Source organism: Solanum lycopersicum, chromosome 3 (genome assembly GCF_036512215.1).
Source record: "Solanum lycopersicum chromosome 3, SLM_r2.1".
NCBI lineage: Eukaryota > Viridiplantae > Streptophyta > Magnoliopsida > Solanales > Solanaceae > Solanum > Solanum lycopersicum.
The window spans coordinates 67,486,300-67,508,997 of NC_090802.1; the positions used below are offsets into that span (position 1 = coordinate 67,486,300).

Sequence of the window (22,698 nt, forward strand, 5' to 3'; positions counted from 1 at the left end):
AAACAGTGATTCAGAGGAGAGTGCATCTGAAATTGACGGATCTGAAGAACTTCACAATCATGATGTAGTGGCTTAAAACACAACTTTAGATACAATATTTTTGTTACTTAGTTGTCAATATACAAAAAAATATTTGTTTAAGTAATTTTTGTATTCACGTAATTGTATATAGTATATTGCATGTTTAGTACACACATGTTTTAGTTATTTGTATATATCTTTCATTATTTATTTGTATATTCCTTTAGTTATTGTACGTATCTGTAGATTTGATAAGTTTATACATATTTTAAGTTATGTATAACAAATAATGTACTAAGTTTTAATAGGGGTAGTAATGGATCGTATATTAAAGGCTCCATATTATTTTTGTTTTTGTATACATATACAAAAAATAATTACATTTAGTTATAGATGTCACGACCGGAATCTAGACCCCAGACGAGACCGGCGTCGTTGACCTCTCAGAGGTTGCAGACAAGCCTGCTTACGTCATTCTTACTTTACATAGATTAATTTTAGCGGAAAATTTGAAATTTTTGATTCTTTAATCATAATTGCTGAACATTCTTAACATTCCGTAATCGTTCATCATCAACCATCTAACATTTAAGAGAGAAGCAACTGAAAGAAATAATTCATTAAGTATTAATTGTATATCGGCCACAATAGCACTAATACAAAGTTTGAACCAAAACAGGAAAGAAACGCTAGTGGAACATGCTCCACTAGCTCAACTCTAAAACTACGCTAGAATGTAAAACAGTAGCATCCTCGAAAGCATGAGGACCTACCAAACTCCGGATGAATACTGACGTCCGGATAGCTGCAACGACGAACCTGTAGCTCTAGCGTCCACCTGTGCCTGCACCTAAAAGTAGATGTTCGTATGGAATTAGTACACACTTGTACTAAGTATGGGTATATGCAAGTACACACCAGGGACATACATGAGAAAGAATAGCTCTTTCCTAACAACATGATTTTTGGAAGTCAAGTCAGTGGACTTGCCAAATTGAGATTGGGAAAGTTATGCCATGAGAGTGACATGCATCATTATAATTATCGTATGGCACACAAAACATAACATATTCATATAGCACATAACATATAACACATACTTTCTCTCATATTATTCATTCGTATACCATGAGACCTTATTATCATAGACTTAACTTTAAGACTTTCCAAAATGAGGGCTCAACATATGGGACCTCAACTAGGGAGCCTTCTTTAGCAAACCCAGAGTCTGCTTCACTCATTCATTCGTATTTCATTTCAATTCATTCATAGGCCAGTGCGAACACCAGCTATACCTAGGATGTAGTTTAAGACTTTCATCGGGTTTGCTGTGCAATGATCAGGAATGACCTAATGTCATTACCTGAATCTAGCTCACCTCTTGATTATCCTATCCTAACACCTTCGGTATCATTCATTTCTTTATATGATTCATTTGAGGCTGGCCTCATTCATTCATTGGGAACTTTAACTTTAACCGACATAGATCATGTGAGCATCATGAAATCCAGTGTCTTCCCTACACCGAAAAGAGGTGGAATCACCGGCCAAAGCGATTCAATAACATACTAGCGTATATGGGAATTTAACCCCGCCAGATCCCTATAGTGGCAATATAGGTTCAAAGACTAGGAGATGTATGGAGACCCATACCCGGCAAGCCGGACAGTCTCATCTCATGAGAATTACGTGAACCTCCGCCCTTCCCGAAAGAAGGCATCACCACTCATAGCTAGCCTATCGGTGCTCGGTATAAAGTTCCATTACATTCAACTCATACATCATAGAAGTTTGCTTCTAGTATGAGGACATCATAGCTCAATAGATGATTTCTCATCTCATCATTAGTATTAAATGTTTTAAACTCAATATTTTTATTAGAGTATTCATAGAGGCTGGTCTCTTCATTATCTCACATTCACGTTGGTAAGTACATATTAGTAACATTTACTTGGGCTTATTTGAGATTGCTCTCATCATATACATTAGCCTCACATCATGGTTGTCACCACATTCTTCATTTCATTACGTATATCTTAAGTCCACTTATTTTTGAACGTATGTTAGATTTATGTGTCTATACATACAAGCCATGGGACTTCATTTATAGTTCGTTAAGTGATTCTTATTTTTCTAAGATTATGTATTACAAGACTTATGTATCTTGTATATATGCCAAGGTCTTTGATTTTTAATCTAAGTAGATGACATTACTCTTGAATATTTCACTCACGTATGACTTATGTATCAATACGGAGGTTTGGACACGAGAACCCAAACCTTGAATTATTTGGATATCATTTATATTTTTCATTGACTTTAGTTCTAATATTCGTAAATTAGAACTCTAAATTAAATCTCAAAATTTTCATGACATAATAAATTTTTCTATTTTAATTAGAAATTCTAAATTAAATTTCAATCATTTTCATAAAAGAATTAATATTCTATTTTTAATTAAAATTCTAAATTAAATCTCAATGTTTACATAAGAGAATTAATTTTCCAACTTTAATTAGAATTTTAATTTACTATTATTATTATTTTTAATTAAATTCGCTTGAATAGGGAGGTTGTGGGTTCGAACCCCCACAGCCCCTTATTTTTCCTCTCTTTTTCGCTGAAGAGGAGACTGTGAGGTGGTGGGTTCGAACCCCCACAGCCCCTCATATTTTTTTTTTATACTCTGCTACAGTCATTGAGGTCGTGGGTTCGATTCCCACGCCTCACGTTTTATTTCTTCCCATTTTTCCCTCTCTCGCGCGCACTTGGAGGTCGTGGGTTCGAATCCCACGCCTCCCCTTTAATTTACAGAATTAATTCCCTTCCCCTCTTTTCCTCAGGTCGCGTGTTCGATTCCCTTCAGCCCCATTTCTTTTCCCTTTTTCGCGAACTGGGGGTCGGGGGTTCGATTCCCGCCCCCAGCATCTCCTTTTTTTTTTCCTCTTCCTGTACCCGATTTCGAATCCCCCAGCCCCCCTTTTTTTTTTCTTTTTCTGCGAGCTACTGCAGCTTCACAGGTGAGGTCCCAGGTTCGAATCCTGGCGGCCTCATTCCTTTAAAATTTAATAAATTTCCAGATTTCCTTCATTAAACTTTAGTCTAAATTAAAGTTGCATTGTTTCTGGAATTTTTGGTCATTTTTCAATTCGTTTTTATCAATATTTTCACTTGAATTCCTAAGAAAATTCGTAGACTATTATAACACATTTTAAGTGCATCTTTTATGGGTTTGTTTAGCTAAAAGATTGTTAATCAATTACTATATACTTCATCATAATGAACATCATCTTGTACATCCATTATACACATCAAATACACAATAAATACAATCATATTACATTAAACTTTTGGAGCATTACATAGAGAACCTCATTCACCGTAACATACTTAATTTCAAGAAAACATGATTGCCATTCATACGATTCCAAGTACACAAACATAATCATATTCATCGCGAAAACATAATATACCTCTAAATCTACCAACAATCATACCCAACCTAAAATTCATTGGGAGCTAGTGACAAGGACATACAAAAGGGAACAACCCTAGTTTTCGGAATGAATATCTTGAACCTTAAGGGGTCTCTTGGGAAAGGGACCAAGAGAGAAGAAAACCCATACCTTAATCGATGTTCAAACTTTAAATGTTGCTGCCCGGAAAACTCCTCCAAACCACTCCCAATTCACTTCAACGTACACCTCACTCAACAAATCTCTCTTAGCCTTGACGTTTTGATTACTTTTTCTTTTGCTTAAATTTTTTTTTTTTGAGTTCTTCAAGCATGAAAATTGTTGATATTTTGGCAGAATTAATGTGAGGAAGATGGAGAACGTGAGAGAGGGAGTTAAGAAGCGTGAGAGAGAGAGGACTAATTGGGTTAGGAGACTAATTCAAGAATTAGTCAAATAACATTAAAATAAATAAATACAAATCTATTTTATTTATTTATTTATTTATTCATTTAAAACGTGAAAGGACAATTATGCCCTTAAATACCTATTTATTCTTATTTACATAATTCTCTCTTTTTTTTTGAATCGTTACAATAGAGATGAAAAAAATTCATATATGATTATAATTTGTATATATTAGTAGTTATATACAAATTATTCAAGTTAAGTATATATTAAGTTTATATATTATTGTAGTATATACAAAGTCATTTGGACAATTGTATATATTGACATGTTTAAGTACCATATTCATGTACACATACTAATATACAAAAACGTACGTTTGTATATATATACAAAAGGAAAGCAATTACAAATGTATATTTAATTTATACTTTTTTTTTGTTATGTATACAAAAAATGTATTTATATGTAGACCTTGATTGAAATAATGTAGTTTTTTCCTGTTTTTTTTAGGTCGTCAAATTTATTTGCAAGAATCGTGAAAAAAGTACAGTTCACATGCAATGTATATGCAAATCAATACATTAAATGAGCTTCAGAACAAACTGCCTTCAAATCAATATAATCGTATATGTACATCATCGTATTTTGCAACACTTTTATACAATCATTCACTGAAATCATATGTACAGTTAATACAACACTTTTATACAATCAGATTAGTAAATAATGACAAACTTAAATTTACACTAATCTTCTTTCTAAAATACAAATAATACTCCAAAAATATATATATATAATTGTATCCTATGGGTTTTCATCGTAAATTTTTTTTATATTTTTTCAACATATACATTACTTCATTATTTGTACATGCAAAATTAGAAATCACAGAACGTATACTACACAACTATATCATAGGTAATGCAAATAGATACAAAACTAACTTTCATACTTATATACAATTAAATAACACAACCTTTGTATACAAAAAAAACTTAATATACAACTGCAAATTGAAATTACTGCTACAATGTACTGTCGTTTACGATAAACATTGAAATCAGTTTTCAAAAGAAAAACACTCCAAAAAATATTATATACACTTACCTTATGGACATATACAATTCTCAACACACTAAGGAACACACGTATATCCAATAGAACATTGTATAATTATTGCAATAATAAACATAAATTTTCATTCAATGAACCATTACCTGTATTCAAATATACGGAAAACAAAAAAAAATAGATGAAATGCTGCTTCGTCAAAGCGCAAAGAAAGTTTATCTTGTCTTTCAATTGCTGTATACTTCTTATTTTTTTAAAAAATAAATAAATATATTTGAACGTTTATCTTAAATTATGGCATTATCTAAATTTATTGTTAGCTTATTTAACGCTTCATTTATAAACCATTTTTTCTAAAAGAAAATTGTTTAAATAAAAAACAAAAGAAACATTATATACAACATTAAAAATATCTAAATAACTAAATTATACCCAACTAAATAAACTATAGCCAATGTTATTTAATCAATTAAGTTTGGCATGAAATTTCCTTTTTAAGTTGAGCCCAATTGAGGTTGATCATCCAAAGTGGATGTAGCCCATCATAGCGTAAACCCTAACCCTAAAGGCAGCAGCTTCGTTTCTGTCTCTCACACTCGCTATATATACATTGTTGTGCGATTTTCTTGAATCTATCTGTCACAGGCCAACCCTAAATTGTATCCCCCTCCCTACCGCCTCCATTCATGGTTTTACTGTTAGATTAGATTTGGGTGTGATGATCAAAGGAATTATACAGTTATCCCTGTCTGATATATTCAGTGCTGAAAGTTCTCCTTTCGTTTCTGACCCATGACAATATTTTATTTTTGTCAAAGAAAAGTATTGCCTATGATGACATGTATATAGATAGCCACGGAGATGCTAGTTTTATGACTAGTTTCGATGTTGATTATGGCATTGACTAGGACGGTCTGAGGCTTATTTTTCATATTTGTTTGTTTGTTTGTTTTGTATATATGAAGGCAGATGATGTGTTTTTCGGAGATGAATACTCAAAATTTTTGAGTATTATGATTCTCATCTGAATAGGAAGATCTGATGCTTCTTTTTTAACATTGCTTTTTGCCTTATGGATGATGAGATAAGCAATTCACAGTTATCCCTGTCTGATACGTTATGATGAATGCTTGTGATCTGACATGTCTATCTTCATTATGATACGTCATACTAATTATGCCTGGAAACATACATTACTTGTTCAAGTTTGTTTTGATGCTGGGACTGTAATAATTTCATCAAATCCACTTTTAGCGTATGACAAATCTTTGATGGTGAAACATGACAAGCTTTGCTTAGAGTATATTTATTCAGATCGCAGCTCTCAGGTAGTGAACTGTTAAAACGGAATACATGAGTTCATTAACATTCTCACATAATCCACTTCTGAATGTTAGTGTTATACTGTTGGCAACATGTTTATGCGGCAAATATAACACAAAACTATACTTGTGTGACACTTTTTAAAACAGAAATATAAAACTTTGGTCCAATTATTACCACATAAATAGCAGGCAGGCTTAATTAAATCAGTCATAAGCATATGTTTTGTAAATTAAATAATGACATGTGGTGTTTGAATCAAAAAATTTATTATAAAAAGCATTCCAACGAGATGAATGGTGAGTTTTTCTCTCCATCTAGTTTGGTATGAGAAAGATGAATATAGTTTTACTGAAAATTATGAATTCCGTTGGAAAAAATCTTATCTAAAATATTTTTCTAAATATTGAATACGTATATATAAGAATTAAACCTTGTTGGAACAAATAAGGTTGTTCAATTGGAACAAATGTAGGTTAAAGAATTTTAAATGAAATATACTAATAGTTTTTAATTTTATTATTAGTCAGTACACATTTTTATTGATGTTAAAATTTATATATATTTAATTATTTTATTTCTTACTTCATAAAATATTTATTTTAATTTCTTTTCACTTAAAACTTTTTTTAATTAATTTATCATCTTTTCACTTTTAAGTATTTTTAAAAAATTAGGTGTATTTTTTTGAAAATAATTTAAAAGTGTCATTTATTTTAATATTTTAATTTTTCATGTTTTATTTGTTAAATACAACACATTTGAAATCAAATCAAAAGAAAATAAAATCAATAGAAAAATAAAAAAGAAACGATGAATATAGGTAACAAGATGTTTCATTACAAGGTAAAAGGATGTGTATCCATTTAATTTAAATACAAGATAAAGAAAATAAGAATATTTTTTTAAAAAAAAATAAAAATTTAAGTATTGCAAAAAAAAAATTAAGAAAAAAATTATTTTTAATTAAAAAATAATTAAAAAAAAGATATGACGGATGAGTGTGTACAATACAATCAACTTGGGTGATTAAAGGTGTCACTTCAGCACAAAAGTTGCACAAAAATATAAAAAAAAATGAATTTGGAAGGTGGAAGGATAGAATCTTCGTCAAGTTTAAGTATGTATGTCTTTTTTTTGAAAAAATCGTAGAAAGTTATTTTTTAAAAAAAATAAACTAGGAAAAACTTATAAAAACCAAACTAAGTAACCATAGACACGAGGCCTCCACAAAATCAAGTAAACTAACTACAAGTATCCTTGACACTTGAGAGTTTTGCTAGACAGGTCTAATCTCTCAACTTTAACTAGGATAAAGCACTCCACCTATTCGTGGACTTTAGTTAAGTGTATAACTGTGGAAAAGTCTTTTTAATTTATGAAAAAAGTTCTTTTTTCAAATATTAATATAACTGAGGCTTCTAGTGACTACTAGATGATTTTAGGTCTTTGCTCTTTAATTAGCTTTTACTTAATTAAGTTTAAAATTAAAAGATATTGTAATAAATGCTCTATAAACATAACCTATACAAACACTACTATTAAATAGTTAAGATCAAACAATACAATAACAAGGTTTTAGGTGTCTTTTGGTGAAAAATTAAAGTATCTCTTCAAAAACATATTTGTGAAAGAAATATATTAATAAAACTATATATTGAGGAGATATTATAAAAATAATAATAAAAAAAATTAATCGAACCGTACCATTACAAAAGAGAAACTGATATAATTGAATTTTAAAAAGTCTAATTTTGATTATACATTACAAATTACCCAAAAAATTGAGATGGTATAATTTTTAAAAAATAAGCGATCAAACCGTACTATTGGCCCTCCTACTAGATGATACACACATATACATACTAACTTTCTACCTTCATTTTTTCCTCTACCCTTTTCTGTTTAAGGTCAGTACATTATATATAAATTCAAATTTTACCAAACCATCATGACAATACATCTATTCATAATAGAAGTTCATTTTAAAAATAATTTAACACTCAAAAGCACTCTAAAAATCGGATGCACACAAATTACCACTTGATATATCATTCTTTCAGTTTTAATGTTTGACTTGGTTGGATTAACTAAAAATAGCTTCTTATAAAAAGTGTCATTATTTTTTAAACAGATTAAAAGCAAAAAAAAAACCTCAATAACCGAAACTCTTTTTGGCATGCAGCCCTTTTCAAAATAAACCAATTCTGAAAGTTTCACCTAAAACAGGTGGTTTAAAATTTATAAAAAGCATCTGCACCCCTCCCAAAAGCACTGTTTGGGTCAGTACACTCTACTCTCTACTGGCTTCAATATCTTTTTGGCAGCACAACCATATCCTCCCGCTTAAACTATAGCTATATATAATCCAGCGAGGGTGAGTAATTGCTGCATTGGATACAAAAATCAAAACTATTTAAGTAGTACCAATAATACAAGTAAAACATGAAAACAACAAGATATTAAAAAGAGAAAATACATAATAAAAAAAACCTTTGAACTTGGCACCAATACTTACTATTTTTAATGATATTACGAATTTTGAGTAAATAAAGGTTCGAAGCTTAACCAATTTAGCTAATCCATAATTTACCCATATTTTTATGGGTTGAATACAGGTATCAACCCATATAAAAAATAATTCACCCAACCCATTAAAATATGGGCTCCTTTTGCCGGCACTACTCACAACTATGTAGCATCTATGTTTTTTTAATAAAGTATATTAGTTTCAAAATAACAGTAAATAACTCTTAGTGTAGTGACATAACACTCCCACTATTATCTTGGTTGTACCCCTTCTCTAATTTACAAAACACTTCGTCTAAACATTCACATTTACTATATTGGGATTCCAAATCACTTAAATCATTTAGAGAACTAGTATTAAACCTCTCGATAACAACCTTACCTTATTTTTTTTTTAATGTGGGTATGTTAGGATAGATATGATTAAAAATAAGGATATCCAAGACAAGGAGGGAGTGACTTCGGTGGAAGAGAAGATGCGAAAAACAAGTTTGAGATGATTCGGGCATGTGATAAGAAGATGCATGCATGCCCAGTGCGGAGATGTAATATGGTTGGTTGTGGATGGATTCAGGAGAGTTAGAGATGGACCAAAGAAGTATTAGAGAAAGGGTATTAGATAGGACATGGTGTAGTGCAACTCACTCAGGACATTACCTTAGATACAAAAGTGTGGATGATATGAATTAGGGTAGAAGATTAATAAGTAGGAGTGCTTTGTCTTGTAGCTCTTATTAGTAGTCATAGGACTACTCTTCTAGTGTCTTGTTTTTCGATTTCTGTTACTATCTATTATCTGATGTAGTTCATTTGTTGTAGTATTGCTCTATTTTTGACTAACCAGAACTCTACCCTATAAAACAATGTCAACCCAACCACCACTCAATAGAATTTATCTTTCGTCCATGGAAGTTTATTTGGACGACTAATGCTCCTCAGAAGGTTATGCATTTCACCTGGTTGGTAGCTAAAAAGATAAATTTGACTCAAGAAAGATTGAGAAGAAGAGGATTCCATTTATGTTCCATATGTTGGTTATGTGAGTCTAACACATAGATTAATAGCCAATTGTTTCTTCATTGTTCATTAACTTATCAGAATACCATTAAACACTGGATCTTCTTAAGAGCTGAAATAGTTTGAGAGTTATAGTTAGACAGAAGAAATGGCAGAAATTGGTTTCTGCCTTTATATGGTTGACAGTTTCGATTCCTTTTGGTATACCCTTGCAAATACGACCTGTTCGATCTTGTTTATGAATGAAAGATTTTATTTGATAGAAAAACAGATAAAATTATGAAGTTAACTAATAATAGGTCCAACGTTTTGACCAAATATTTTTCGGTACATACTATGGTGATCAAAAAACTTTTTCATTGAAATATTAGTAATGCATTCATCACTTAAAAGTTTATAATGCATTTTTGCAGGATGATTTACATGAATGAAGTTTATATGCAATTGCCTGAGGGATTTCCAAGTCAGGGGGACTCAGTTGTATGCAACTAGAAAAGTCCCTATATGGTCTTAAGCAAGCAAGTAGGCAATGGAATTTGAAGCTATGTTAGGCACTTTTTCGTTCAGCTTTTATTCAAAGTAGTTTGGATCATTCTTTATTCATCAAGAGACAATGTTCAGATATAGTAGTGATATTGGTTTATGTGGATGACATGTTGGTCACAAGAAGTAACATGGTTCTCATTGAACAAACAAAAGCTTCTTTACACGAGGCTTTTAAGATCAAAGACATTGCTGAGTTGGAATTCTTTCTTGGAATGGAGTTTAGCAGATCACAAAAAGGGATTCTGATAAATCAGAGAAAATATGCACTAGAAATCATCTCACACTTGGGGCTAGGAAGTGCTAAACCAGTTTGAACACCACTTGAGGCAAACATGAGACTTACTACACAAGAATTGAATGAATCAATAGGAAGAGCAGATGATGAGTTTTTTGAAAACATAGAGCAGTATCAAAGCTTGGTAGGAAAAATGTTATATCTCACATTAACTAGATCAGATATAGCTTTTTCAGTTCAAACACTTGGTCAGTTCCTACAGCAGTTAAAAAAATCACACTGGGAGGCGGCAATCAGGGAGATGAGATATGTTAAAAGAGAACCAGAACTTGGGATCTTGTTGAGCATCCATAAAACAAATAAGTTGAGTGTTTTTTGTGATGCAGACTGGGCATCATGCCCTAACACAAGAAGGTCAGTCTCAGGTTTTTTAGTCAAGCATACTGATTCCTTAATATCATGGAAATCCAAGAAGCAAAATGTGGTCTCCAGAAGCTCGGCAGAGGCAGAGTATACGAGTATGGCAAATCCAGTGTCAAGAGGTAGTATGGGTGACTGTGTTGATGAAAGAGTTAGGGAGTGAAATAACTGATCAGTCATGATCTTTAGTGATAACAGAGCAGCACAACAGATAGCAGCCAATCCTCTGTTTCATGAGAGAACAAAACACATAGAAATTGATTGTCATTTCATAAGGGAGAAAATACAAGAAGGTATAGTGAGGTCAGTGCATGTGACCTCTAAGGAACAACTTGCAGATATATTGACCAAGGGACTGCCCAGAATACAACATGAATATTTGGTTGGCAAGCTAGGTGTGTTGAATGTTTTTGCACCCACTAGCTTGAGGAGTAATGAAATAGGGATAACTTGATAATGATGTGTAAGAAGGGTATTTGAGTAATAAGCAAGCCGAGTTTATTAGTATAGTTAGTTAGAAATGTAGTTACCTTATCAAAAAAAAAAAATACAGTTAGAAATGTCGAGTTCACTGGTGTATATATATGCATCAGATTCATTGTATTGAGTCAGTTTTTTGTATCCAATAATAAGATCGAACACATTTCTTCTTTCTTCTTCACTGTCTATCCTTCAATGGACGCTGTGTAAATTTGACAATTAGGGCATATTTGTATTCCATAAGCCAAAAGTGTTCCATCTTTCAAGGGTCAAAATTTACTATTATTAAAGTCGAAACCCGGTTAGAACAACGGAAGGTGACTTAGAACACTTCCAGTCATGATGGGGTTTGCACGAGGGATCAACCTTTAGTTTGTTACTATTTGCCCAAGTGATGGACGAATTCAGATGACACATTCAAAGGCAGGTGTTGTAACGTAAGCTATTCACATATGACATAGTACCAAATGATTAGAAACAAGTTGGAGTTAACCATAAGCTGGAAGTTTAGCGACATGCTCTAGAGTCAAAAGGTTTCAGGTTAAGCAGAACTAAAATAAAGCACCTGAAGTTCAAGTTCAGTGACGTGATGCATTAGACAGAGGTGGAAGTGAAGAACGATACGCGATTCATACCATGAAAAGAAGTTTCAAGTATCTTGAGTCCATAATCTAGGGAGATGGTGAGATTGATGATGATGTCGCACATCGTATTGGAGCAGGGTGGGTGAAATAAAGGCTCGCATCCGAGGTGTTGTGCAATAAGAATGCATCGCCAAGGCTTAGTGGTTAAAAAAAGAATTTAAAAAAATTGGTATTAGGTATTGAGAAAACTAGGGCTGTGCTGCAACTATATTTGTAGACAAAAATCACCACAACCAAACAGAAGCCTAGAACTCATTCATGGTATCCTATCACTTCTATCAAATCCAATAAAGAAAATTCCTCCTCTAAGAAACATTCTTTATACTAAAAGTGGAACAAAAATAAGCACTTTATCTTAATATCCTGCTGCTTCTTACTTTTCATCTCTTCTTGAGAAGAGGGTCTAACTGAAACAGTCCCTACCTTGCGGGATATACTGGGTATGTTGTTGATTGTTGCTATTATAGGTAAAAAGTTGTTATAGAGGTAAAATATAACATAAAAGATAGGTTCCTAGAAAAAAATGGCTTTTATAGTGAAGTGTTTTTATACAAGGATGATGTATAGAGAGGTCTGTTCTTTAATCTAATATGACTTAATTACTTCCACTTCACCTTCTTATAACAATTTGAACTAAGACATTGAAATTGATAATCAAACAAGCTCAGAATCACTTCAAAAATTTTCTTTTTCAGATTAGCCTTCTGTCCCCGTTCCTGATACTGCGGAAGGTGGAGTCGCATAATTGTGTGCAACCAAACATGTCAATATGACAAAAATTAATGTGCAACTTCAGCATATAATATCAGATGTCATTGTAGCTAGAGTACCTACCTAGATTGCCATAAATCTCAATAGAGCCCCAACATTCTTAGCTCTGTAACGTGATTAGGATCAAGTACTGGGACATCTTTCGTTAACCTTTCCCGATCTTCTACCACATATTCCTGTCAATACAACAATAAAAGTGTAAGCAAATTAAATATGTGGATGGGTGGTGGGGGGCCTTTGGTTTTGCAATATATGAACATTTGATCTCCATAAAAATTCCATATCAATTAAACAACATTTGGTTTACGATACATTTAGTACCGGAAACCAAATATTATCAGTACATATATTAAATGAGCTATGCAGCATGCAGAATTTGAAACCAGAAACCAAACAAATGTATACAAATTTCGGTACACAAGAATCTATGAATATAGAATGTAGGATATGAAAACCTGTATAAGCATACATGGATATGAGCATCTAACTACATTAACAATCCATGTATCTATATTCATCGCATTCCTACTTATTCACCCCATCAATCCTTGCATAGTTATTCACCGTATAATTAATCTCGGACCATAATTCTCGTATAACTAGGCCATAAACCAAACAACCCCATTACTATTAAAGTTGAAAGGGACGAGGCATAAACAAAATAATGCCAAAGTCCATGATGCATAAGCATGTCTGTGTCTTAGCAGTAGATGCAACACCTTCGTCAGTTCTTTTTTGGCAAGGACATGATAATGGCGTTCACTAATTCTCTGTCCACAAATTATTGCTATGAAGAAACCATAAAGCAAACCCACCAGTACAATTGCCAAAACTGCAATCAAAGAAGACATATTAGTCGGCAAGTTAATAAGCAGGGTAAAGGCTCACAAATCATTTTGAAGGGCACAATAAAGCACAGGAACACATCTAATCCACTAAACATTATTAGAAAGGATGCATTGCTGCATCAGACCGCACACATTTTCCTTTGTCAGTCTTCTCTTCTTGATAAACATCCCATACTATCAATTAGATCTAATATGATTCAGAAAAATAAGAGAGTGTTATATCTTGATTGCAAATGATCACTTAAAGATACAGGAGGTACTGCATCCAACCATAGAACAGTAACATTACTGTAAAACTTACCATTGATTCAACACTACTGAATAAGAAAGAAATACGAGAACCATAAGACCTACATCTGAGAATTGTTTTTTCCTCTTGTTCCTGTATTCTCTTGAACTGGTTGACCAGAACATTTCATCGCATGATCACCTCACATAATGGTTAAATATTAGAATATTGTATATTGCAATCAATGTATCCAAGTGTATAAACAGGTCTTTGTGATAATAACCAAGACCTCACTAAAAACAGAACAGTGTACTTGATAGTATCCCAACATATAATATGTCACTACATCCCATATCTAGTAAGGCTTTGAAGCAACTGGACAAAACCAGAAGGAATTTTCTATGGAAAGGGAATAACAAAAGCCATAAATTCCATTTGGTCAAGTGGCCAATAGTCTTGTTACCAAAAAAGTTAGGCGGGCATTAGAGACTTAGCACTGCACAAGAAATCCCTACTTATGAAGTGGTTGTGGAGATACACTCAAGAGGAGCATAACCTTTGGAAGGATGTGATTATTGCTAAACATGGAGCACTAAACCACTGGTGTTCTAATGTTTCAATGGCTCCATATGGAGTTGGTGTCTGGAGAAGTATATCAAATTATGGGAGGAGTTCTCTCAACACAAACACTTAATTGCAGGGAATGGACAATATATCAGTTTCTGGAGAGACAAATGGATAGGCAACTCCTCCTTAATGGTAAATTATCCTAACATGTTCCGGAAGAGTATCTGATGTATTGAAATGTTGGAATAGTGATACCAACCCCTCCAATCAGAAAGAGAGATGAAAAATTGTCCCGGCTTGTATTTGGTGGATTGTCTGGGGAGAAAGAAACAAAGTTTGTTTTGAAGACAAAGCCATTAGTATACAGAAACTAAAGTTGAAATGTTTAGGACTTTTCTTTTTCTGGTGTAAACATAGCTTAATGGAGGAGTTCGAATCAGCTAATGATGTACTCGACTCCTTAAGAGAAGATTAAGGACTAGGAGCTCTTTTTTTTTTTGCTCATCTGGATGTAAATATGGGGGACTACACACCCTTTGTGTAGTTTGCTATTAATACACAAAAATGTTACCTGTTCAAAAAAAAGACTAATAATAATGTACTTATAAGTAGAAGAGGGAGCACAATGTGCTCTAAGCCAGAACCATGCTCACCCACTGGAAAGAGAAAAATTGCTTGACTACCTACTCTAACCCTCAACCCTATTCTCAACCTCCCTGCTTTCCTATCTAGGACACGTCTTCCGTGAGCGAAGACATGTCATGTCTAATCATTTGATATAGCTAATCAAATCAAAAGATCCCTTTCTGCGCACCAGCTGAAAGGAGATTGTGCTCTCTGCTATTTCTGTCAAACCTCTGAGCCTTTGAATATGGTGAGTGTTCCTAATACATATAAAACCTACTGCAAGTCCAAGGAGCGTAAAAAGCACACCTTGCATAAGGTCACACAATACAAGAAGGGGAAAGACAGGTTGGCTGCTCAGGGTAAGCACCCTTTTAACAGGAAGCAGTCTGGTTACCAGGTCAGACAAAGCCCATCTTCCACCAAAAAAGGCTAAGACCACAAAGAAGATCGTGATGAGGTTGCAATGCCGAGGCTGCAAGCATGTCTCACAGCACCCAAGCAAGAGGTGCAAGCATTTTGTAATTGGTGAGGACAAGAAAGGAAAGGGAACCTCTCTTTTCTAGATTGCCTGTGAAGTCACCAAGAACTTCCTTTTCTTTGCCTTCTCTTATGTTGCAATGTTGAACTTTGGTTATTTTGGATGTTGGTTCTGTTATGTTACATTGTCTTAAAATAGATAATTTTCCGTTATGATAGTTATATGAAGATCCTATCAAAAAAAAAAGAAGAAAACTTGCAAACACTAGACCAAATATAACTAAAAATGTGGAACTTATGCACGGGATGGAGATCTTGAGCTGGGAACAAAACTAAGAACAGTCCATCAAATTAAACTGCTCAATAATCTGCTGAGGACTTATAGTGGAATTAATTTTTTGTTTTGAGATAAGGGTAACTGACTTATAGTGGAATTAATTTGATTCCAACAAAATGGCATTACCTATATGACTCCCTAATTTCCTCTGTGATTTGTTCTTCACGAAGTCCACAAAGAAATTATGTATTAAACTGTTGAAAAGGCAAAACTTCTCTTTTCATTGTGCAATAGGTGATTAATATTGTTATATCAGATTCATTGCCATCATGTTGATTAATTTTTTTATCAAAGTGGTGTCACAATTGCACATGGTTTTGATAATTAACATCTCAAATGATATTTAATCATAAAAAAGTTAACATCTCAAATGATAGCAGGTGGGTACAACAGTTCATGACTTCAGATCAACAAGGTTATTAACAAGACAGCAACCAGGCATTACCTATCTAATTCACCCCTGTAGAAGTATAATCTCATTGATCAGTTCATGGTAAGCGTTTCCTCTCTCCTAGAGGCAGGAATCGGTTTTATATATCTTTCCGTTGAATGCGGCAAAGTAAGGCCAGCTTTCTTGAAAGCAAAACAAAGAACTAGACTAACAACTGAGAAGCTACCAGCACCTTTTCCTTTCGACCGACATAGTAATTCCACCCTATTCCCCAAAACTGAATTATTGTTCTTCCCCCAGTGTATTCTTTCCAAAAATACATTCAATAGTATCTAAAGATGTTTAGTCATTTTATTAGTGTATTCTTTCCAAAAATACATTCAATAGTATCTAAAGATGTTTAGTCATTTTATTCTCCTAAACACAAATCAAGGCATTTACGACTTTTTCCAGAAAGAAGAAACTGAAAGTGAAACAAATTCTCCCACAACCAAACGGTTTCTAAACCAAGCAAACCTAGGACGAATTTAAGAAGCCGTTTGATGGCACATAAATCTTCACATCAACAAGGACTATACAGCTAGAGTTTTTATAAAGGTCAATGATCAAAACTTCATATATAATTACATTTTTTGACAAAATGACGATGTAACCAAAACGTGATTTGTAAACCAACAAGCATAGCATTTAATGGCCACAAGTTCTAACGAAGGTTAATCTGATGATCAAGTCAGAAAATACCTGCCATTGTATAAAAGCCATATGGATGCTCTCGGTAGCCAAACATTTCCCTTAGCTCCTCTCCGTAGAATTTGTATACAAGTACACCTAAGAATGCTACAATCTGTGATAATTGTTCATTCAACAATCAGCAAGGACTGTTACTGGAAACAATTGATATGCATGGAAACAGTCGTATCATTATACAACATCAATAAGTTGCAATCATACAGAAAAAAACTCCAAGACTTATATGTATCTCATTGGGTCCTAGGTTTAGCTTTCCTCCCTAGGTTTTGTACATTCTATGATCAAACACAGATTCACTTCCGAGCTTCTTGGCATAAATAACTTTGGAAACTCTTTTGACGTGATAATAGGAAAGACTAGAAGGAGCGATGCCTGGTCCATGATAAAGATGACAGAATTGCACAATGATTTTTGCCCAACCAAGAGGTCTAACCTTATGGAAGATCTCTGAAAGGAAAAGGACGGTCTCGCTCTAACAATAGACTGTGTAAGGGCATGGGAAGAACTAGGGGGGTGCAAAAGGGTTCATCTGATGTCCAAACCCATACAAGGTCAAACTTAATTTTTTAATTTATATAGTAGATGATGAATCCCCCAGCATTTTCATGCATTTACTTATTTCACTTTTGAATCCCTTAGTGAAAATCATGACTTCGCCACTGAATAAGGGGGCATATATTTTTTAACAAAATGGACAGCTTTGTAAAAAATGAATTCATAGGAATTGGAGGGCCAAGTGACCTAGTATTACACAATGTATTTGCCAGTTTAGCTATGTTTCATTTATCTACATTAGTTGAAATATTGAACAGATGAGAGAAACCAGAAAAAAAAATGTAAGAAATTTCAAGGTCTTTAACCTTTTAAACCTACTTATAACAAACACCTATGCAGCAAAACTGATCCAATATCAAACATGGATAAAAGCAGGACTGCAGTCGGTTGACCAACATAGAAAATAGTCTTAACTGTAATGCATCTTATAAGTTTGATGGACCCAAAGAAATCATATAACTGATCCTAGCTAATTTTGATTGAAGCATAATCGAGTGAATGCAGGTGAAGAATCTTTTGAATATTGGGCACACTATTTCACCATGAAATGAATCCCATGCCCTTTTAAATGAAATTTGTAAACATACCACAATACTAAAGGAAAAGGCTATGGTGGTAGACCCCAAGGAAGATACTCTTGCTCACACCTTAGCCGAAAACCATTATTAAAGAATTAATTCTAAAAAAAAATGCTAGTACATGCATGTATTTTACTTTATCAAAAAAAATAAAAAATAAATAGATGTCAGGCATCTGCTTTTCTTTTAATGAAATTGTGCAGTCTGGAAAATCTTTAGTAACCACAATTAAATAAGAACAACAATGAATTGGCTCTAGGCTTCAAACTTAACTCATTAACACTCCCAAAGCTCCGTTTTGAACTAAAAAAGAAAAAGGTGCAAACATTCAAGATAATCTTATGCTTCGCAGTAAGTGTGAAGCTCTTCTAATTTGAGAAACTTATGGGGGCTTTTGTTGACGGCCATCAATGTCTTCTTGTTCATTATGGTAAAACCACCATCACAAGCATAGTTATTTACTGATGGCAGTACAGAAGAAACATATCCTGTCACATTGCAAATCTAGCTTTGGACTATTGAATTAAGGTTTTAAACAAGTGGTAAATAAATATAAAGCAAGAAGAGCATAAACGAGAAGTACAGCTACATCCAACTTCTGTGCCATAAACTATACACCACCTTTGAACTACACTACTGGTAGGAACATAAGACAGAATGGAAAATCTCGCTAAAAGAAATTATGTCCATACCAACTGGACAACGAGAAAAATGAATGCATGGTCTCTTGCCACAAGGAATTGAAATTTCAATCTCAACCACCAGCGATCAGGTGGGACATTTGCCCGTAATATGAACTTTGCCCTGCATTCGGTACAGTGAGCAAAAGCAAATCCCTCCTAGAAAATGGAGCCACAAACACATTAATAACATTAAGAAGATGACAACATGTCTTATACAAAGTACAACCATTAATGAAAATTTCAATGTATGTTGTTACTTTATCTTCAAAGAACGGCTGTTAATGCCAAAAATTCCAAATTCAATGAACTAATGAGATGTCAATTGATAGCTAATAATATTGATCCCAAATTACTGCAATGAGAAAGCAAGCAACCTGATTTTAAAAAAATATACATAACCCAAAGACTCAAAATAGTTCAATAAAGGATAGTTTCAAATACTATCTCCACAGATACATGGAGGGAATCTTGAATAAGATGGGAATAAATCATAAGACAGGAGAAAAGGAAAAAGAAATAGAGTATAGCACCTAAAAATAAAAATAAAGAAAATAACACTCTCATTGCATCTAGTAAAACTGAAAGGATCTCACAAACATGGAATTAACACTTCGTGAGATTGTTTATCACCTCCTTCAATGGTATAAGGGCTAACAAGCATAAAGTACCTTGTTTACGTTCAAGGGTTACATAGATAAATATAAACCACAGATGCGCTATGAGCATAGAGTATTCTATGGCATACTAGTTCTTCTTAATGGATAACTTCGTATATGCTTTCCAGATACTCTAACTTCCAATGTAAACTACTACATGCATTATGCATTTCTTGGTGATCTTTTGATGCAAACTAACTATACATCAGTCTGAGTTTGATGAGAATAAAATTTAAAATTCTCCAACAGAATCTAATTTTCTGGCTACTTCTAGGACATGCGACTGACCATTCGTAGATAACATGTATATAAGTTAATTCACCTTAGTTGATCTCCAGTTATCGAGACATGATCTATGGACATACTTTTGTGTTCCTTTACAATGGCAGGGTGCAATCAGATCTTCTCCTGAAAAAAATTTACCAAATTCAAGCTGTTAGTGCAGTAACGAAGTATAATTCCGAGGATATATGTAATCACAATCATGTAGCTGAAAGCAACAAATTCTCATCATATCTTCCTTAATAGTTTACACAAAACTAAGTGCACAATCAACACCTTCACTGTCCAAGCATATGCGACATTGGGACAGTTCAGCATGTGAGAAAGATTGAATTTCATAGACTCCAACACTTGGCAGGTCACCAGCAGTCTCCAAACAATCCTCAGTAATTTCAGTTGAATGTGAAGTGTCCTCAGATTCCTCAACAACCGAAATCTGCGATAAGATGGGCTCTGTTTCTGAACTATCCACTACCAGGCTATCATTTGACACTATTCGCATCGCGAGAAATCTTGACTCCAAATTATGCTGTAAATCTCATCACTGGGGAGATTGTCCCTACAGACCATTTCAGTATAGACGGGAAAAACTGCAAACAGTAAAATAACTGAGAAGATCAGGAATTTGAAGCCCACTTATAAATGCAACTGCTTAGGTTCGACTGCTCAGGAACAGCAGCTGATTGAATAATATGCACAGCAGCAACACCACTCTATACATATGGATGCTACGATCTCTGCTAAAATACCATCTAGTTATTGCTGGAAATGCTTCATGGGCATTATATTTTCGTGAGATGATCTGTTCTCATAAAATACATTGCCATCATTGAAATAAGAATTACAAAATCATTACGATACAATGACCTTGTAGCTGCATAAATTTTGACTATATTATAATTTATAAGCTTATCAAAGAACCCTGAGATGATAAGAGTACATACATCTTCAGCAAGCAAGAATTTCACTTTTCTTTGAACATTTTGACCACCCGAGTGTTTCATATGTAGAATTATGCAAGGCCAGCCTATATGATGATATGAATTTGTCTAGATGAATATAGATATCTTGTGACAGACATTATTTTGCGTCAATGGAATTCATTCTATGTTTGTAAAGGGATCAATTGGGATCTGAGCTTTAGAAGGAATATGCACGATTGGAAAGTGAATGATCTGGTAGACCTTTTTGCTAGACTACAACACTGTCACATTAATCTCCAGGCAGCTGATAAGCTCAAATGGGTACACCAGAAAGGAGTTTATACTGTCAAGGAAGGGTATCAACAGTTGTGCTCTAGAAACCCCGTGATAGCTAACTGGCCCTGGAAACTCATTTGGAGGACCAAGCTATCACCTAAGGTAGTCTTTTTTTACCTGAATAGCTCTATATGAGGCATCCCTCACCCAAGACAACATAAAGAAAAGAAAAATCCAGTTCCTAAACAGATGCTATAGGTGCAAAAAAGAGGCTGAAACCCCCAGACACCTTCTTCTTCATTGTGAGGTGGCCAGAATTATGGAACATGTTTTATTGTCTCTCTGGCATCAATTGGACCACACCCCTCACAGTCAGTTAAGGATGCATATGAGAGTTGGATCCTGTGGAAAGTTGACAAAGCCATCAAGAAGATCTGGATTATGATACCTGCTTGTATTTTTTGGTGTATTTGGTTAGAAAGGAACAAGAGATGTTTTGATGCAGAGTCAACTGCTTTAGGCATTTTGAAGACTAGGTGCATTGCAAATTTGTTTACTAGGTCCAAATGCCAGAGATTTTTTTGCAAGCTCAAATGCCATATCTTGTAAATTTTGCATCTTCCTGATGCTGTTATTTTTACCACTTATCTTATCCAAAAAAAGAAAAGAAAAAAGAGATATCAATAACGGAAGAGAACAATTTTAATTTACAACAAATTCATTTATTTTTTCACCTTATTCTCTAAGGGGAACATATTTTAGAAGGTAATTTGTGAATTTGTTGTACAAGGCTCAGGGCAAAGAACGAAAGAAGCAAAGATGCTGCGAGCAGTCAAAGCACACTCAATACCTCAAAACAATAGCTGAGCGGTAGCAAGTGACGAATGTCTTTCTGGATAAATGGCACGTCAACTACAGGAAAAGGTAACAATTCAATGTGGTGAATTGCTTGACCTCGTCATGGTGATATTAACTCTTTGTACCATTATGTGCAGTGATAATAGCAGGAGAGTTTGATGGCGAGAGAGAAATGTCGAGGGACATTGTGGAAAAATTGGTATAAACTAATTAAAAAAAAAAAAAACTGCTACGTAGCAAACCAAAAGGCCTAGGTAGGGGTTGAGATAATAGAACAAGCAATAAGTTATCCAGAAATTGAGTCCAATACACAAGGAATCGAATGGGATCTTGTATTAAGCAAATTTAAGCTAAGAAACAAAATGAATCCAAACTAAAGAACAAAGCTCGGTGATGTAGAGGGATAAGACTAACCTGATATATCTTCAGGAGTAGTTGTTGATCGGGAGATGCTTCGACGAAGACATTGGCCAAGTTGACGATGAAAAGGAAGGGAATAACAATCTGATAATAGCCGGAGGGCGGTGGCGAAGCTTGGAAGATCGGCACCAAAAGGGGCCTGGAATTTGGAATTTGGAACTCGCAAACGACAGGACACGACGGGACTTTTCCAATTATTGTTTTTCATCGCTTTTTAAAAATAAATTAAATTATATTTTGATATTTCAAATAAAAACATATTTAAAAATTGTTCAAAAAATATCATTAATTATAATTTCTTGTATATTAATATGAGAA

The 22,698-nt window shown here is 33.8% G+C and overlaps 3 protein-coding genes and 2 non-coding genes across 6 annotated transcripts; 4 read left to right on the forward strand and 1 right to left on the reverse strand.

The window, feature by feature from the left end:
• The first annotated feature begins 5,932 nt into the window (after positions 1-5,932).
• Positions 5,933-6,003, forward strand: LOC112941238 (small nucleolar RNA snoR64a). The gene has a single exon (XR_003246335.1). It is a non-coding gene; the product is annotated as a small nucleolar RNA snoR64a (small nucleolar RNA).
• Positions 6,004-6,026: 23 nt separating this feature from the next.
• Positions 6,027-6,106, forward strand: LOC112941226 (small nucleolar RNA R38). The gene has a single exon (XR_003246323.1). It is a non-coding gene; the product is annotated as a small nucleolar RNA R38 (small nucleolar RNA).
• Positions 6,107-8,367: 2,261 nt separating this feature from the next.
• On the reverse strand, positions 8,368-22,589 carry LOC101263685 (uncharacterized). Of its 2 annotated transcripts, none has more exons than XM_004235455.5 (8): positions 22,375-22,589; positions 20,180-20,493; positions 19,944-20,029; positions 18,975-19,121; positions 17,141-17,243; positions 13,643-13,755; positions 12,987-13,099; positions 8,368-8,669 (listed from the first exon to the last, which is right to left on the reverse strand). In XM_004235455.5, exons 2-7 carry the CDS (start codon positions 20,403-20,405, stop codon positions 13,004-13,006), a joined length of 771 nt encoding a protein of 256 aa, XP_004235503.1. In that variant the 5' UTR covers positions 20,406-20,493; positions 22,375-22,589; the 3' UTR covers positions 8,368-8,669; positions 12,987-13,003. The 2 variants fall into 2 exon arrangements, with proteins under 2 accessions (XP_004235503.1, XP_010318437.1); XM_010320135.4 differs by lacking the exon at positions 8,368-8,669 and adding an exon at positions 12,647-12,874 and having other exon boundaries at positions 22,375-22,586.
• LOC138347718 (secreted RxLR effector protein 161-like) lies at positions 10,706-11,191 on the forward strand. Its single transcript, XM_069296035.1, has one exon. It carries the CDS (start codon positions 10,706-10,708, stop codon positions 11,189-11,191), a length of 486 nt encoding a protein of 161 aa, XP_069152136.1.
• On the forward strand, positions 15,439-15,757 carry LOC104646516 (large ribosomal subunit protein eL42-like). The gene is given in 3 exon segments (XM_069295447.1): positions 15,439-15,586; positions 15,589-15,614; positions 15,617-15,757. Coding segments are annotated over 3 exon segments (315 nt in total).
• Positions 22,590-22,698: the final 109 nt, after the last annotated feature.

Coding starts and splice junctions, on each gene's coding strand:
- LOC138347718 (XM_069296035.1), top strand. CDS start 10,706: ATGAGACTTACTACACAAGAATTGAATGAATCAATAGGAAGAGCAGAT.
- LOC101263685 (XM_004235455.5), bottom strand. CDS start 20,405: ATGCGAATAGTGTCAAATGATAGCCTGGTAGTGGATAGTTCAGAAACA. Junction 19,122..19,943: donor ATAACTGGAGATCAACTAAG/GTGAATTAACTT, acceptor TCCATTTTCTAG/GAGGGATTTGCTTTTGCTCA. Junction 17,244..18,974: donor TTTTTCTCGTTGTCCAGTTG/GTATGGACATAA, acceptor CAATTATCACAG/ATTGTAGCATTCTTAGGTGT.